The sequence below is a fragment of the Diabrotica undecimpunctata genome, chromosome 5, assembly GCF_040954645.1.
Source record: "Diabrotica undecimpunctata isolate CICGRU chromosome 5, icDiaUnde3, whole genome shotgun sequence".
NCBI classification, from domain to species: Eukaryota; Metazoa; Arthropoda; class Insecta; order Coleoptera; family Chrysomelidae; genus Diabrotica; species Diabrotica undecimpunctata.
The window spans coordinates 29,411,568-29,431,631 of NC_092807.1; the positions used below are offsets into that span (position 1 = coordinate 29,411,568).

At 34.8% G+C, this 20,064-nt stretch overlaps 1 protein-coding gene across 2 annotated transcripts in view; it reads left to right on the forward strand.

Moving 5' to 3' along the window:
- The window catches only part of LOC140440579 (outer dynein arm-docking complex subunit 4-like), a 53,146-nt gene extending 34,353 nt beyond the window's left edge, over positions 1–18,793 (forward strand). Inside the window, exons 6-8 of one of the 2 annotated variants that reach the window (XR_011950871.1) lie at positions 73–388; positions 3,079–3,321; positions 5,614–5,737. Coding sequence is in view for 1 of the 2 variants with exons in the window: in XM_072530957.1 (XP_072387058.1) it covers positions 73–388; positions 5,614–5,902; positions 18,673–18,740 (673 nt within the window). In the remaining variant the exon portion in view is untranslated. Of the gene's footprint in view, positions 1–72; positions 389–3,078; positions 3,322–5,613; positions 5,903–18,672 lie in introns of those variants that run through there. The other variant, XM_072530957.1, reaches the window with a different exon arrangement.
- Positions 18,794–20,064: the final 1,271 nt, after the last annotated feature.

Here is a 20,064-nt window from a genome sequence, read left to right on the forward strand (position 1 = left end):
CGCGCTATCTCAGAGTGATATGCACGATATTTTGTATTTCGTAATTGTTAATATCTATTTTGTAAATTTTAGAAAACGTATAGAGACATACGAACACAAAATAGAACAGGCAGAGACCACTGAAGAGATATGTTGGTGTGCACACGAGTTAGGACGATTTTATTTAAGTACTAAGCATTATGAAATGGCCCGATCGTACGCGTTTAATTGTCAGAGGCAAGCAGCGAAAGATCCTGAATTATATGAATGGAGCGTAAATGCATGTGTTTTACTCGCTAAAATTGATATAGCACAAAAAATTAAGCCCGATGCTAGAAATGATATAAACAATGCTATAAATGTTGCAAGACAATACAAGGATGACAAAGTAGTGGAATATTTAACATTGGTAAGTGAACAAAACAAATTATGTAAAATAAATATATATATATAAGTCCTCTCTCTCTATAACGATATGCAAGAAACCGGGAATTTTCATCGTTATAAGGAGAGATCGTTATACAGAGAGAGACAAAATTCGGTACAGTAATATCAATAATACTGTACTAAATAACCTATTTTAATTTAAAAAAAATATCAAAACGAATATAAATGAATTAACATTGTATTCCACATAGATTTATGTGGAATACAATGTTATGACTGTACAATTAAAACATGTGTACTGTACAATAAAAAAATAATATGCTACTGTAAAATATATTTAGCCTACATTAACAAAAAAATCTGTCACCTTGGTCTGTCTTCTTTTTCCTTTCCACAGAACTGGCCTGACCTTGTCCTGAAGACGCATGGAATCTTCCACAGCACTCATATCGTCTTCCTGGTGGATGAAGAATCGATGCAGTACTTTTGCTGCATCCAATGCCTGCTGAGGGGTCGGAGCTGGTTCTGGCTCTACTTCCACTTACAAGTCACTGTTTTTTTCTTCTTCTACCCTAACTGCTTGCAGGATGTCCTCGTCAAGTCCAGATGTTGTAGCTACATTTTCATCGACTTTTTTAAAATCTGTTAGCTCTTCCTGTCCGTAAGTGATAGTAAGTTCAAACTGTCTGGCCCAAATATCTAATGACAGGTCATCTTCATCATCAGTCAATCCTTGATTTTCCAGCCATCCTGCGTGTTTGAAGGAATGTTTTATTGTATTGCTCGTCACCTCGTCCCAGGATTTACTAATCATTAGGATGGCGTCAAGAATGTTTAGTTTAAGATCGCCATTATTCTCAACCAATTCCATCAAAAGTCTTCTCCTGTAATGGCTTTTCAAACTCTTAATGACACTTTGGTCCATGGGCTGAAGGACACTCGTTATGTTTGCTGGCAGAAAACAGAGTTCGATGTTTTGAAGGTCGCGCAATACAGGATGAGCAGGACAGTTGTCTACAAGCAAAAGCATTTTTTCCCTTTAAGCTCGATATCCCACTTTCTTATTGCTTCTTTAAAAATTTCCGAGGTTATCCACGGACTCTTGTTTGCTTTATAGGTCACCGGTAGATTTTTTATGTTTTTAAAGCAACGCGGATTTTTCGACTTCCCTATCACTAACAATTTTCGCTTCACCGAACCTCTCATGTTAGTGGCCACTAAAACCGTAATGCGTGCCTTAGAGAGCTTTCCGCCAGCGCATTTGTCCAATTTAAATTTTAAAGTTCTGTTTGGTGTCATTTTAAAAAACAATCTCCAGTCTCATCCGCATTGAAAATATCGTCTGACGCATATCGTGCCTTCAGTCCAGGCCACACGTTTTCTAGCCAATCATCCGTTACGTTTTTGTTAACATCGCGGGCCTCTCCGCTGATTTGCCCCTAGTTGATCGTGTGTTGTAGCTTCCACTTGATGAGCCAACCCTCAGATGCTCAGCCTTGATATTCTCACTTCCAAGTTCAGTTGCAAAAAAACTCAGCTTTTGTCCTGACCACAGGCCCAGAAAGTGGAATATGGTTCATACGCTGCTGCTGGAACCACTGAAGCATAACGCGATCTAAATCTTCGTGCTGAGGTTTCCGCAACTTCTTCCTGCTACCGCCCTCCATCTCCGCTTTAAGCCACTTTTTTCTGTCCTTCAATATCGTAGCCACAGTTGACTGAGACAGCCCCGTCCGACGAACGACATCCGATTGCTTTTCACCTTTCTCTATTGCTCGAGTTATCGATAACTTTTCCTCCACCGAGAGCACTTTACGCTTTTTCGAAAACATGTTGACTGTTGACACACTAAGACACATTTCAAACTGGAAATGAAAAGTCGTCAATAGATGACATCTGTGTGATAACAGTTAGGTACGCCGCCCGAACAATAAACGTGAGTCACTTAATTCTCTGATAAGAAAGAGTAGAATGGGTGGCCGCATTCCTTAAGCGCAAAACAAAACAACCGCTGGACAATCACCTTGCCACTCGTGACTCCGGTAATCTGAACTTTAAACACAATAACACATTTGTCATCAACTATTGAACGCTAAAAAGTTATCGCTATAAAGAGAGAACGATATGGGTATAGAGAAAGAATTAATACATTGTTCTTATGACGAACCAACCAACGTTTACTATTTTCATCGTTATAGAGGAATTATCGTTATATAGGGAATCGTTATAGAGAGAGAGACTACTGTATTAAGAATGAAAATAGCTTTAAGTATTTAACACGAGTTAAATCTAATCTCTACAAAACTAAAATATTTACCACTAAATGGCACAAACCAAAAAAAAATTTTTTAATGTTTTAACTCAATTTTTGTCATAGCTGTATGGCAACCTATATCTGGCACGTACTAATAGTGTTCGCGAGTACTGCGGCTTAGCTCTGACGGCGAGATAGGCAGCCTTGCGCAGTTTCAAGTTCATACTTGTTGAAATTCTGAACCACGTGAAACAGTGTTCGAAGTTTGATGTTATTTGTCATGGTAAAAACGTTTTTTACGGCGAGAAAAATGGAAATTCATTGTATTGCGATATAAGATATATTGTAAGGTCCTTACTAAAAATTATGAATGTTAAAAGTCTCTTGAAACTTCCACAAAGGGTTTGTCCTATATATGGTACACTATGAAGTTATGGACTTATTGATTGTTTTTGTAGATATGGATCCGAAACTCATTTATGAAATAATGAGTGAAGTTCGAATACCAGTTAGTACTAATAGTAAAGAATCAGAGCTCTCCGATGAAGATGGCACAAATGAGATGATATTGTGTCAAGATAGTGACAATTAGGAGCTTGAAGATTTACCAAGAAATGTCAATGAAACTGTCATTACTGCCACGTCCTCAGATTCTCTTTGTACTGCGATATAAAAGAAAAAATCTCATAATTGGGTGAAAGGTAATGTAAAAACATTAGAAAATGATACAAAATTTACTGGTTCTGAAAATTTACCATTCTCGACTTAAAATTTAGAAACTCCGGTCCAATTTTTTAAATTTCTCTTTCCTGAAGGTCTTATAGAGCATACCACAGAACAATCAAATTTATACTCAGTGCAACAACGTCCAGATAAACCAGATAATATAAAAAATATGGAATAGAACAATTTATAGGAATTACTATTTACATGTCGATAATTTAACTTTCATTAACAAGACACTATTGAAATGCCAATATTGGTCACCAAGCAGTTAGTGATGTGATAAGCTGTAACATATTCGAATGAAAAAAACGTTTCTTGTATTTTAATAACAATAATGACATGATTGAAAATCAGCCTGGATATGACAGATTATTCAAAATCGGACCTGTTTGAGCCAAATCAAAGAAGTTGTACTTATGGTTCCGAAAGAGGAATTCCTAGCTGTAGCGAATAGATTATGCCAACAAAAGCGTCAAGCTAGCTAAAGCAGTATAACCCAAAGAGAACCAATAAGGGGGGCTTTAAAAACTTTGTAGTGAGTAGTATTTCGGGATTCAGCTATGACTTTGATTTGTTTGCTGGTTCCCAAGGTAACATTGTACCTCGAGGAGCAAATCTTAGTATGAGCAGCAACGTGGTTGGATGACAGCTGAGAAATACATAAAGAAGCGCGGCAGATATCATATGGTAAAGAAATAGACAATGTGGATGTCAGTGTAGTGTCCTGGTTTGATAATGAACTCATTTCTACAATGTCAACATATGCTAGAAGAAAAACAAAGGTAGAAAAAAGATTTTTTTTACCAAAAAATACACCTAAAATGATACCTTGTCCTAAGAGTGCCCTTATTACAGTTACAACAACTACATGGAAGGTGTAGATCTCCTTTATTCCATGTTAGGATTTTATCGTATAAAAATCAGGTCGAAGAAATATTATTTACCAATAGTTTTTCATTTTATTGATATGATACCCGTGGATATTAGCTAGAAGAGCAAAGAAATTTGATTTATCACTTTTCGATACCTAACTGGCAATATCTGATGGTCTATGCAAAGCGTGAAAACCAACTAAGCAGAACAGAGTAGGAAGACCGTCAAATAGTAGCCATCAGAAGATGTACGAAAAAACAAACTTACTAAAGAAATAACCCAAGCAGACATTCGTAAAGATGGGTTTGATCGTTTTCCCTATTGCAGATGAGAGCATTACGTCAAGATGCAAATTTCCAGGCTGTACAGGGAAAACATATATAATATGCACAAAATGCACAATACTGTCGCCGTGTCTTAATAAAGAAAAAAACTAACTTATTTGCAGTTTTATGCTTCATAGTGTATCTGTAGCTTTAAAGTAGTTTACACAATACAAAAATTTTAACGTCAAACTATTATTGTTGCTTTGGAGCAACGTTCTCATTATACCACTAATGGACAATGTTACTTGAGGGCAACATTTTCAAACTCCACTTTTTATACAAAAATTGCATATGCCAACACCACCAATACGTTCATCTTCTTCTTCTAGTTCCATGACCGTTATCGATCGTTGGATATCATGTTGGCCACCATATTCGCTATCGTGACTTTATTGACAGCAGCTCTAAATAACGATATAGTTGATTTTCCATACCATTGCCTTAGACTTTTCAGCCATGATGTTCTTCTTCTACCAGGACCACGATTACCTTGGATCTTCCCCTGAATGATCAGATGTAAAAGATCATATTTTTCAGAGTGTCTCATAATGTGACCGAAGTATTCCAGCTTGCGTTTCTTTATTAGATTGACCAGTTGTGTTGTTTGGTTCATCCGTCTAAGGACCTCCTCATTTCTAACTCTGTCGACCCAGCTAATTTTCAGTAGTCGTCTGTATACCCACATCTCAAAGGCTGTCAAGCGTCTAAGGATAGCCTCAGTTAGAATCCACGCTTCCACTCCATACAGCAGGACAGGAAAGATGTAGCAAGATGTCATTCGAACTCTAAGGTCAATGCTAAGATCGTGACTGCAAAGTACGTTTCTCATTTACGTTCATAGTCACTTAAAAAACACTCATACGAATTTTTAGAATTTTATTTCAATGAATTTAAGGTGTGACGGTTACCGGGTTGATAGTTAAGATATAGTATTTATCGCTAAAGCGAGCTAGAGTGAACTCAACAGGAATAGTTACAGGTTGATTCTTCAAAATCTATGTAAATGCTTAAAAGCTTTTCTTACTTTTTATTGCCCAATGAATTTAAACTTTAACTTTGTGTTTGTAGTGTTTGGAGGTAATAGACAAAATGGAATTTGACATATTTGGTCCACGGGTCCTAGAAAGACGTAAAAACAATATTCTTAAAATTATGCAAAGCGATAAAATGAAAGAAGAATTCAAACACTTGTTTTCGCAAATTAAAATGCAAAGACCTGGTAGAAGGATGACACTTGTACCTGGAATGGATGTTGAAATCAAGCCACGAAGAGTTACTTCTGGGGGAACAGGTAGTGCAAGTTCTCCGCCACCAAGAAGAGCTTCATTAAGCGTGAAAACAAGACGATCAAGTCCGAGTAAGTTACTGAAACGTATCTTGTTTGAAACTGATAAATTCGGCCGTTACTTGATAAAAATTTATTTTATTTAACATTAAAACACTGAAAACTTTTGTTTTCAAAAATTTTACAATATTTATTATAATTTATTATCACTAAAGCTGTTTCGGTAGAGTGCCTTTCTTAAGTGATCTAGTTTTTGCATGTGTTTACAGTTCATAGTCTTTAACTGAAAAAGAATTACGTCTGTATTTTTTTATTTGTTAATTTCCATAGATTCTAACAAAGAAAGCTTAACTCCTTTATGTTGAATGTGAAGAATTTGTACATATATAATAGCGGTAAAATCCCGGAGACCTGGCTACAGTCAACATTTATTACAATCCTGAAAAAACCAAATGCCCAAATCTGTGATGACTACCGGCTTAAAAGCTTGATCAATCATTTGTCACTAAAGCGTTCACTAAGATCATTCATAGAAGAATATATGTATGATAAATGTGAGTCAAATATCGATAGATCGCAGTTTGGTTTTCGGAAAGCACTTGGAACTAGAGAAGCAGTTTTCGCTCTCCAGGTGCTTATAAAGCGGTGTAGAGACGTTGATAAGGACGTGTATTTGTGCTTTGTGAATTTTAGAAAAGCATTTGACAATATCAATCATAAACAATTGATGGATATTCTGCGAAAGGGAAGTCACTGGAAGGGTGCAGATCAAAAGAGGTGTCCGTCAGGGGTGTATCTTATCCCCACACCTATTTAATATTTTTATTTATTCCGAGGAAATATTTAACAAATGTATAAAAAGTTCTGTTCAAAATATGATTGATTATTAAACAAATATAAGCCACTTCTCTTTATTCATTTTTAAATGAACACTAAGTATAAACTATAAACTTGCAACAACTTAGTTTCATAAGTAAACACTAGATGGCAAAAATAAATAAAACCAGTGTTAAATATTATATAAATACTTAATTCAATATACAGCTATTTTAAGCTAATTGATAGTTTTACAAAACCTTAAAATATGCTCAATCATCTTTACAAAATTGAAACTATATTTTTCAGAACAATAAATGAGTCAAAAATGGTTGTCTGTACTTAAAGGCCATTTTTTTAAGCAAAAAATGCTTACAAAAAACTAAATTTTTTGTTTTCTTTTGGTGTGTTCCAACTGATTATAAAAGTTGTACCTGCAATTAATAAGAAAAAACGAATATTAAATATCAATTATTTACTACCCATAGCTTTACAATATAGCTGTATTTCTGTTAACACTGTTATAAGAGTCCGATGAATTTGTTCCCAATAACTTTGTTATTTGTATTGCCACCTTCTACACTATTTACCTCATCTAATAAATGAATGCTGAAGATTGTCTTCTGTATCTATTTGATTAATTCAGTCCTTTGGAAAGATAGAATCCGATAGACCAACTGTTATTTTCGGCACAAAGAAGTTTTTTAGGGTACTCGTAAAACCGGTCGTTAAATTTATTGGACATATTAAATACTTAAATTTTTACTTATTATTGACAATATTTGCTGCGCAACTTCCACGTCATTACAAAATAAAAATATGTGGACAAGACTCTCCTTGTGTTAATGTCGAGATTAGTCGATTGATGTCCGACTAAAGGCTGAGGATCGTTTATATTCTTTGGTTTTCATCATCATCACTGGCTCTACAACCCTTTTTGGGTCTTGGCCTGTTCCAGGATTCTTCTCCATTCTGATCTGTTTCGTGCTTTTTTTCTCCAGGTTTTTATTTTTAAGGTTGTTATATCATTTTCTATTTGTTCTACGTATCTCAGTTTCGGTCTTCCTCTTGTTCTTTTTCCTACTGGCATCTGTTTGAATATTTTGTTTGGTATTTCGCCTTCTTCCATTCTTTCTACATGTCCTATCCAACGCAGCCGTCCTATTTTAATGAATGTTATAATATCCGGATCCTGGTATATTTTGTATAGTTCAGAGTTGTATCGTCTTTGCCATATTCCGTTTTCTTTTGTGCCCTTATATATGTGTCGCAAGATTTTTCTTTCGAAGGTGGCTAACAACGTTTCCTCTCTTTTAGTGAGTGTCCAGGTTTCTGAGCCATATGTGAGTACCGGTCTTATTAGGGTTTTATATATTTGGCATTTTGTCTTTCTTGCGACGTTATCTGATCTTAGGTGTCTGTCTAATTAAGGCATGGTAACATTTATTTGCAATAAATATTCGCCTCTTCACTTCCTCCGTTACGTTATCAGACGTGACTAGGGATCCCAAGTATATAAAGTTTTTTACCCCCTCTATGTTGTATTCTCCTATTGTTATATTTTGTGGCTGCCTTATTTCTGCGTTTTTACTTACCTGCATATATTTTGTTTTGGTCTGATTGATTTTAAGACCACTATTTTGTGCAGCTCGTTCTATTTGGTTGTATGCCTCTATCATTTCTCTTCTTAATCTTGCGATTATTCTTTGGTTTTACCTTCAAATATTAACCAACTAGACTGGTGAATCTCGATATTAACATGGTAATATTGAGATTAACCTGATTTCGGACGTTAACCGTAAAATATACATTTTGCATGTCTTCCAAATGATTAGTCGGAAGTTGCAATGTTCACAATTCGGCGCCTTATAAAAGATCCGTAGGTGAGGCTAATGTATATAAATATATAATAACGGATTTATTACGGCTGTCGCCGCTTCTCCGCCCCCAATTTCCATCTTTTTCTGTCATATGCAGTTGCCTCTTCTAAGTCTCTTGCCGCCATTGCTTCATCAATGTCGTTGCGCCAACTTCTCCGTGGTCGTCCTCTCTTTCTTCTTTCAGGAGGGATCCATTCCAGTACTCTCCTAGGCCATCTGTACTCTGGCATTCTTTTAACATGGCCGAACCAGATTAATTGTTTTCTTTCTATGTCATCATTGATATTTCTCTCCATTTTCATTTCGTTTCTTATTTGTTCGTTTCTAACTCTCTCCAGTTTCGATCTACCGCAGCTTCGTCTCAGATAATCCATTTTTGTCGTCATAAGTTTGTTTCTATTAGCTTTGGTGACGTCCCATACTTCCGAACCGTAAAGTGTAATACTTTGGACTATACTACCGTAAATGTGTTTTTTGGTTTCTCGTCGAATTGTTTTTTGCCAGAGAAGAGAGTTTAAGGCACGGGTCGCTGCTCTGCCCTTGTTTATTCTTTCCCTGATTTCATCTGCGCTATTTCCCTTCTTGTTGAAAATGACCCCCAAATATTTGCAGGATTGCACGCCTTTGATTTTGTCATCTTCCAAGACTAGGTCACATATTTCATCTGTTCCCACTGAGAGATATTCACATTTTGTCATATTCATGGTGAGGCTAATGTCCTCTATTCAAAATTTTGTCCTCTATTCAAATTCAAAATTCAAAATTCAAAATTCAAAATTCTATTTTTTTTTGTCCTCTATTCAAAACCATCTGATGAGAATATTTTGCTTTTCGTCATAATGGACCACAAATATTTTTTGAATTCAGTTAACTTTAGTACTGGGCTTGTTTCAGTAAGTTTGCCACAATAGTGTGTTCAGTTTTTATATATTACCGCTTAGGTCTTGGAACATTTTGATATGTACGCTGTTATGAAAATACGCAGAATAATGTGCGTTGCCGTATGATCTAAATTTTCATTTGTTTTATACGAAAATGTGATGAATGTCAATAATCGTAACTGAAATATTTAAGTTAGTAACTGTGTTGCATCTTTTATGTACCTACTCTTTGATTATACATATTTATTTGAAATATAAGTTAAAAATAAAAAACAAACAGTCAGATATTTACACAAAGATAAAAAGCATGCATAACCCCTGATAATAATTTATGCTGCTATATGGTATACAAATTTGGTCGCATTTTTAAAAAGGAAGTATTATTAGCTAAGACCTTGATAACGTTAAAATAACACAGTTATTTGAAATAAATAACTTTCCGACAAACTTTGTTTATAAACTAGTACAAATATTTATATTTCATATCTGTTAAACTGGCGAAATTAATAATAACGAATATAGAATATAATGGGTTGTATTAATTGCGAAAATGTACCAATTAACTACTTACTTTCTAAAAAAAATTTTGAATAAAATCCTTTATAAAAGATATATAAAAAACCCAGTTGGGCTATGTTAAATTGACAAAACGTTTTCGGAATAAGTATTCCGTCATCAGTGTCAGGTTAATACATGGATGTAGCCACTAAATATGGGGGTAAAAACCCTTTAAAAATTACTAAATGAAATTTAGTTTACATTATGTCTAATTTAAAATTAAGATGGTAAAGTTACCGTTGGATTGGTAACATGGCGACATATGACTCTACATTAAGTTGCAAGTCCTGAGACGGTATCGGACATATCTTCATCTTCACCTTATATTATAAAAATCTCAATAGTTAATTGCAGTCTATTACAATTCTAAAAAAATAGCATCAACCCATAGAATTCCAGATACTGCAACTATATTAACAGGAGAACTCTATCCAATTTACCAAGCAGTACTACACGCTATTAAATGTGGAAATAAAGCCTACAATCCATTTAAGACGACAAAAGGACTTCTACAAGGCTGTGCTACGTCCCCTACTCTGTTTAAAATATTCTTGGAAAAGACACTCAAACCATGGAGGAGAAAGTGCGTAGGAATGGGCATACCAGTAAGAGACGAATACCTATACACCTTAAGTTTTGCCGACGATCAAGTAGTCATCGCACAAGATGAAGAAGATCTCAGCTTTATGCTCAGAAAACTAGAAGAAGAATATAAAAACAACGGAATGGAAATAAACTTAGAGAAAACCGAATACCTAACAACAGAAAACAAGGATATGAGAAACCTAGAGATAGACGAGGGAAGACAAATAAATGGAACAGATAAATTCAAGTATTTAGGAACCATAATATCGAACCAGGGAACAACAGAAGAAGATATAAACAACAGACTGAGACAAACAAGAAACTGTATAAGACAACTAAACTCAGTGTTGTGGGATAAGAACATTACGATAAAGACAAAAAAGAGAATATATAATACCCTGACAAGAAGTATCCTGACATATGGGTCCGAAAACTGGACAATAAACAAGAGAAATAGAGGTAGAATAAGAGCAGTAGAAATGGAGTTCCTGAGGAGAAGCTGTAGACTTACAAAAAGAGACAGAATTGAAAACGCAGAGATTAAGCGGAGAATGGGAGTGCAATCAGACATAATCGACTATATAGAGGAGAAGAGACTATCCTGGTACGGCCACGTCAGAAGAGCGGACAAAGGACGCTGGATAAACAAAATCACAGAATGGAGCCCGATTGGAAGAAGAAAGAGAGGAAGACCCCGAAGGTCATTCAGAGTTGAAATCGACGAGGCTATGGAGAAAAGAACCCTGCGAGATGGAGACTGGAATGACAGGGAAAATTGGAGAAAACGGTTGAGTGAAGGAAGACAGTGAAAACTGTGGAAATCCTTAGTAGTAGTAGTACTACACGCAGATGCAAATAAGATGAACAAAATATTAATCGTGACAGATTCTATGTCATCACTACAAATAATCAGGAAAATATACACGCAGCATCCATTAGCTTTTTTTCATAAAGCACCTGTTCGACAAACTGGAACAATAAATGAAAATCCACACCATCAAAGCTTCAGTATTTAAAAATTAAGATTGGACTATGGCAACCACCCGAGGTATCCAGACGAAAGCTGATAATTATTTCCCGTTTACGACTTGGACATACCCAGTTTTCTCACAAACATTTGTTTAACAAAGAAGAATGCCCAATTTGTGATGAGTGCGGTGCACCCCTTACGTTAGCACATGTGCTAGAGGCAGTGTTGCACCCAGGGGGGGGTTTTGGCAGTTAAAACCCCCAGGACCCTATTTCGACACTGTTACTCAAACATTTTAAGGACTCAAAGTGGAGGTAACATCATAAAAAAAATTTCGGTGATCAACCAAAACCCCCCAGAGGCAAATTCTAGGTGCGCTACTGTTGCCGAGAGGGGGCATTTGGGCCTGTAGGACCCATCGCCGGCTCTTCGGACTTTTTCCTGTCTCCGGAATTGGAACGGGTGTTTACCATCTTCGTTTGTCGCTAGTGAAATGGGTCAGTACTGTTGCCGTTACAGAATAACCGTTACAGCGACAAGTATCTGTTACAGGTAACGGTTCCAAGGAACAGTTACAAAATAACAGATCAAAAATGGAAAACAGAACAGGTAAAATAATCTAAGTATTCCTTGACTTACGGAAGGAATAACTTGGTAAACAATAAAATAAAATGGTATGATAAATGTAGTGCAAAGAATATGTTTCTAAGTGTTTCTTGACTTACGGAAGAAACAACTTAGAATGAAAAGTAAAAATGTACAAGATCAAAGAATAGAAAAATGCAGAAATATGAGTAAAAATACACAAGGTAAAAGAATGCAGAAATGTTCTGAAGTGTTTCTTGACTTACGGAAGAAACAACTTAAGAGAGGAATATAAACAAATGAAATAAGTAAATATAAAACAATATGTGAAAATATGTCTAAGTGTTTCTTGACTTACGGAAGAAACAACTTAGAACAGAAAAACAACAAGAGAATCAAATATGCAATAGAAGAATATAAATATTTACAAGTGTTTCTTGACTTACGGAAGAAACGACTTGTAATATAGAATAGAAAAAAATAAAATGCAAAAATAAGAATACAAATATTTACAAGTGTTTCTTGACTTACAGAAGAAACAACTTAATAGAAAATAAGAAAATAAAATGCGGAAAAGATATAGAAATATAGCTAAGTGTATCTTCACTTACGGAAGAAACGACTTAGCGTGAAAATGAAAATAACAGGGACAAGTATACGAAATATCAGAAATAAGAGTGCAAATATGGAAATACTTCTAAGTGTTCTTTTGACTTACCGGAAAAGAACGACTTAGACACACAATGAAACACAAGTGAAATATCAGAAAAATATTTCTAAGAGTTCTTTAACTTACCGGAAAGAACTACTTAGACACAAATACAAGAAATATAAAGAATCAAAAATAATCAAATAAAATAGTAAATAAATCAATACATGAACAATAGTAATATTCTAACCTGAAAAGGTCTGAATATACGACAAATGCTAAAATAAAAAGGTACACAGGAAATCAGAAATAAAACAATAGCTCAAGTTGATACAATAAAGCACCGACTAGGTCTACAGTAAGAAGAGGCAAGCTCGACTGACCGATGAGAGAAAATCTACCTGCTTTTATATAAAACAAATCCTTTGTTTTACGTAGCGAAAGTGGAATTTCCCTGCATCGAATCAATTAGAAATTTGGATTTGGCCAACCTTGGAATTCCCAAGTATTTTAACCGATATCCAAATTCCTTGATGCGTCGAGGACACTACTGGCTAGTGGAAAACAGTTTAATTGTCACAGAATTAAATACTATTTACCATACAATACTAGAGACATTTTAAATTCAGAAAACACTGTAGATAACCTACTTTTGTTTAAAAAAAAAAAAAGACTTAAAGCGATCGTCAGGTGGGTTCGGTGGTGGAGGAGATGGAGCTGGACATTTGAAATATTCTCTAACAGATATCAGAACATCATTTGTTAGAGTGGCTTCGGAGTTTTTTTTCTAGACAATGAAAAACTTGATGACGTATTAGCCACTTTTCTAGGTGTCGTATCGTAATTATGCTTAGCAAATGCATTTGAGCCTTCAGCATCTTGTATGTTCTGTCCTGCTGATTCTTGCAGTGATGATTCGTCCCCTGCCGATGATACTGATACCAGCGGTTGTATCTCTAATATTAATGTTTTGTCTAAGTTTTAGGTGTGATAGTCAATGTAAAAAAACGAAAGCGGTGGGGTTTGAAAGAAACGCAGAGAATGAAACTGTGGAATGCAATTTATCATTGTGTGTGTTTTTTATGTGTGAGAAATATGTTGAAAGTATTGGATGCCAGAGAAGTAAGTGGTAAATAGAGGTCTATTGTTTTTGACTGCCTCAGTGGGACAAAGGCGTAGTGGTATATAATTATACATATTATAATTGTTTAAATTTCCTCGAACACAAGCAGAATAAACAAGAATTCACAAAACGCAAAATTCTTTCAAAAGTTTCAAAATAATAATTTAAATATTCCAAATAAAGAAATCGTATTAAATAGCTCAGGATCTTTAATATACGTCTTTGTTGTTAATGACTCTTTTCCACTATGGCCTATTGTGGCGACTTAGCACTACGACAAGCAGCAAACGTCCATTTATAAGTGGTCGAAATATTTCTTTTCGGAGACATAGATCAGACTACTGGGCCCGATCGACGACAAAGCAAGCAACAAAATTCGCAGGATTATTGGACCATCACAAACACATACTGCTAGAGATCATAAGGTATAATGTCTTTCATGGGTGAAAATATAGAAGACCCAAACTACAACTGCTTGGCAACGACTAATCGACTTAGCCGATCCTCATCTTAAACTTCCTAAAAAAATCATAAGAAACATAAAAAAGGCCTAGGTTCATCAAAAACTTACAAATAAATGACAGTAGATATATAAAGGAAGATTCCTACCACATCCTTATCATAGTACGAAAGATCCTGACCACATATTATATAAGGAGAAATCCCGACCACATCTTGGTACTAGAGATCTTGACCACATATATAAGGAGAGATCTCGACCACATCACATTACGAGAGATCCCGACCACATTCTTATTGCAGTGTCTTGGAATTGTCAGAGAGATCCCGGACATATCCTTATCACAGTATCCTGGAATTGTCAGTAAGATCCCGGACATATCCTTATATCAGTGTCCTGTAAATTTCAGAGGTTTCTAGGCCAACGTAGTCTGGAACTGTCAGAGGGTTCTAGACCAACGTGGTCTGGAAATATCAGGGGGTTTTATGCCAATGTATCACAACGTACATATTCGTTGGCCCTCATCGTGATCCAGAATCGGCATGCCGATTCCCGTTCAGGTGACATCAAAAAGCTGTTATATCGATAAGTAGTAACTCCCCTCTTGCCCTTACGGAGCCAAATGCAGTATCTTCACTGCATGTGGCAACTTCCACTGATAAACATAGACCTGCTGTGCTTGCCGGCAGACATAGACTTCCAGCAAATGTGCAAACGTATGACCTATGAGATTTATGTGACATTTGACGTATGACGTTTTATGCGTCGTTCGACGTTTTCTACGACGTTTTATGAGTCGTTTGACGTTTTTTACGACGTTTTATGCGTCGTTCTACGGTTTTTATGACGTTTAATGCGTCGTTTGATGTTTTTTATGACGTTTTATACGACATTCGACATTTTATATGACGTTTAACATAAGGTGCGACATTCGGCGCATGACGTGTATGTATCATTCAACTCAGAATGTGCTCTCTACACGTTGACGTTTTGTTTCAAAGTTTACATCCTAAAACGCGGCGTTCGACATGAGACATATTCAGTACTTATATAAATCAGGGGATCACGACATGGTATCAAGGTACTGATATGAATCGTTTTAGGGATCGGGGTTTAAGGGATCTCCCCTTATATATGTGGTCGGGATCTCTCTTTAAATATCTACTAATGACACATGCCATCCAAAAAAATACTAACAAATCTCTAAAAGACGGACTAAAGGTGCTCATTTTCTCATCTGAGTGAGCCTAGAGGCTTTAGCACACTTAAGAAAGCTTAATACTCAGACACACAAAACACATAAAGACAAGAAAAACAAAACCACGAGACTAAAGCGCCGCATGCTGGTCTCAGCTTTACCCGGAGAAGACTTTACACGAAGGTCTTATTTTCCAAGACTTTGACATATACAAGGTGGTATGTAAGTGGTATGTAGAATTATGTAAATTAATTTCTAGAGCTCATAGTACGTCCAAAAATAAGGGTACTTCTTTATGTACACTTTTTTATAAAACTGAATAATAAGGGAGATACAACCCTTTAAAGGGGTGAATTGAAATTCTTATTTTTTCAAATATCTTCCAAACGGTTTTGAATACGGAGTTCATATTTTGGAAGTGATTATAAGACATTAGGATAATTAATTTCATGTCACCACCTACCATATCCTATATTAATACAGGGTAGTTTTGGAGGGTAAGTGGGGGTTATTGCGTCACATGTTTTTTAATTTTTACATATTTTAGAAAAATATTTTAAAAATTGTTTCCTTAGACTTTTCTACGCAAAAAAGGTGCTTTTGTAATATTTCGATAGATATCACCGTTTTCGATTTATTTAAACTCGAAGGTATACATGTATTTTATTGTAATCGTTACATTTCTTAATATTCATCAAGTATGCTTTGGAACTGACACTTGTGTTAGCAACAACACTTTAATCTCAAGTAGTCTATGAATTGTCACTGACGTTTAATAACAATTAAATTATTTTATCTACACTTTTATTGTACTCGACAGTGAAATTTGTTTAACACGTCTCTTTTGCTATATTTTTAAATTTGTTTTCCCGCAATATGGCACACTATTCAAATTCTGAGATGACAGACATACTTTTAGTATTAGGGGAATGTTCAAGAAATGCTGCTGCCACTGTAAGACGCTACAGAGAAAAGTATCCGAACAGAAATATTCCCAATGCCAGGACTTTTTTAAGTACTGAACGACGACTGAGAGAAACCGGTTGTCTTCAAAGAAGGAATACAGATGCTGGTCATCGTAGAGAAGCAAGAAATGTTCGCGTTGAACAGCAAATATTGAATGCTGTAATAAATGACCCCACAATAAATACACGCAGGTTAGGATTAAGAACGAATATTTCCCATCAAAGTGTTTTAAGAGTTCTGCATGAAGAGCAATTACATCCTTACCACTATCGACAAGTGCAGGAATTGTTACCTGACGATATGCCACTTAGAGTTGATTTTTGTGAAGTATTGCAAAATAAAGTTCAAACTGCACCAAATTTTTTAAGCAACATTCTGTTTACAGACGAGGCCACATTTACAAGACAAGGTATGTTCAATTCTAGAAATATGCACTTCTGGGCTGAAGAAAATCCAAGGGCTACAATGGAAACTCACTTCCAACACACGTTCAAGATAAACGTTTGGACAGCTACTTTAGGAAATAGTTTCATAGGATGCCACATCTTTCCCGGAAATTTAAATGGTAACATGTATTACAATAAATTTATATTTAAATGGGAATAAGCCACATTAAAGGTTAAAATACGTTTATTGACGTTTCAATTTCCACTTCGGAAATCCGAAGTGGAAATTGAAACGTCAATAAACTTATTTTAACCTTTAATGTGGCTTATTCCCATTTAAATATAAATTAATTTAAAATGCCACAAGAAAATAGCTTCAGAACAATGTATTACAATTTTCTAGACAATATTTTACATGATATTTTGGAAGATATTCCATTACAAATACGAAGAAACATGTTTTTCATGCATGATCGTGCTACGCCACATTACACAAGAATTTGTAGAAGGTGGTTACATGAACATTTCCCTGATAGGTGGATAGGCCGGGGTGCGGATGCACCGATTCATTGGCCTGCTCGTAATTGTGATCTTAATCCAATGGACTTTACAGTATGGAATTATTTAAAATCAAAAGTGTATTTCTCCAATTAATACAGTAAATGAGTTAAGAGACAAAATTGAACAAGTATTTACCGATTTACAAAACGGTCCAGTAACATTAAATGGATTAATGCGTTCGCTAAATAAAAGAATTAGATTATGTATTCAACAAAATGGACGACATTTTGAACAGTTGTTGTGAAATATTATTTTCGCCATTAATTAAATGTTAAGTATTAATTAAGTTTTCCATTAATTTGTAATAATATTGCTAACACAAGTGTCAATTCCAAAGCATACTTGATGAATATTAAGAAATGTAACGATTACAATAAAATACATGTATACCTTCGAGTTTAAATAAATCGAAAACGGTGATATCTATCGAAATATTACAAGAGCACCTTTTTTGCGTAGAAAAGTCTAAGGAAACAATTTTTAAAATAATTGTTTAAAATATGTAAAAATTAAAAAACGTGTGACGCAATCACCCCCACTTACCCTCCAAAACTGCCCTGTATTAATATAGGATGTGGTAGGTGGTGACATGAAATTAATTATCCTAATGTCTTATAATCACTCCCAAAATATGAACTCCGTATTTAAAACCGTTTGGAAGATATTTGAAAAAATAAGAATTTCAATTCACCCCTTTAAAAGGTTGTATCTCCCTTATTATTCAGTTTTATAAAAAAGTGTACATAAAGAAGTACCCTTATTTTTGGACGTACTATGAGCTCTAGAAGTTAATGTATATAATTCTGGACCACCTTGTATGATAGTAGTCTCTCATAGCGCATCAAGGTGACTATGAGGTTGTTATGGACGAGTGCCTGGAGAGTAATGGGGCTCGGACTATTCATCCTTAAATATTTCTGCGGGTATGTAAGTCTCATTCAAGTCGAGGATTACTATTTTGTGTTTGTGTGTGTGAGTTTGTATGCTGTCTGGGTTATTATTTTGTATTCACACTAATACGTTTGGCATTAATGTGAATACAAAACGACAAAACTAAATACTAAATATAACTACAAAATTTAAGATCCTTTAGTTTTATTTCTACTGTGATATTTTTAGTTATTATTCATATCCCCTTTTCTTTAGATATTTTAAATTAAATTTATAATTTGTATAATATGAAAATTTTATAAATAATAACTTATTTATTTAATTTGTTTCTAGATGCCTATAAGCTGAAGAAAACAATGAGTGTAAGTGAATACTTGGAATTGAATGAGTTTGACGTATAAAATTTTCTAAAAAATCATTGTAGAATAATTTATAAAATAAAATATTGGCAAAGTAATATTTTTATATATTTTTTAAGGTTAATACATTTATTTTTAGCTATTATACTTCGATTGAAAATTATAGATTGTACAGCTTCAGAACAACACAGCTGGTAATGCCCAACATAACGCCATGAGCCAATGACGATGAATTTCAAAATTATTTAAAATCTACTTGGCTCAAACTTGGCAATAATTTTAATAAATTAATAATATGGATATGGAATTAATAATATGAAGCACCCAAATTTCTTAGAAAGGATTAAAATTTCCTATCGACTTAAAATTTCTCATTGTTATTTCAGACTCGTGGGCTAAAATTAGTGCTCCATTTAGAGTTTTGTGATGTTGTAATCGGAGAGCTTGTTGCATTTCAACATCCTGTAGTCCATATATTGCAACGAAATATTTTGCCTACCACATAGGGTATAATTATAGGAGTTTGAAAATTGGGACAGAAGTTACTGGGGTGAAGATAGGGCAAGCGAAATAAACGAAACTGTGCGAACGGCACTCGGGGCTTATTTGGAGAGCTGTGTCGTGAATAAGTTGAATGGCAAGGGGTTGGATTAGGGCAACTACAAAAAATGAAACAAAGGGGTATTAAAGTTAATCTCTTGGGACAAACGAAACAAAAGGAAACAGGAAATACCTCTAGCAATTTAAAAAGGACGCCGCTTCGAGGTGAAACATTATAACCATTACAACAGCTAGTTGTAACTATTGAAATAATTATTAAACATAAAAAATATATCTTTTCAAATGAAACTAAAAAAAGGGGTTCGTCAAGATAAACAAACAAAATGGTTTACTAAGAATTAAATATTTCTTGTGTCTCACCACAAACAGTTACAAAAATACAGATGGCAAAAAAATTACAGTATTAGTTACAGATATTCATACAAAAATAAATAAAGAAGAAGAAACTTACATAATTATGTCTTATTCGTTTACAAACTCTATTGCTACAAAACTTACAAATGTTACTGAGCTATAAACTGTGGCAAATAAAGAATTATCTTTTTAAATAATGAAAGCAATCATTATTATTATTTTTTAATTGTCTATCTTGACTTTGGAATTTAACACAAAAAGTTACCTGATTTCACCAAAATAAAAGCATTAAAGTTTCTGAGGGTTGAAACTGGAATCATACTGGAATTTTCTGAACAGGAACAAATTCATCTCCAAACTGCAAAAAGCCTGGGATGACAACCAGAGAGAAACAAAACGAGGATGGAGATAACCATTCTTTCAAACCTCACTTAAACTGCAACTGTTGACT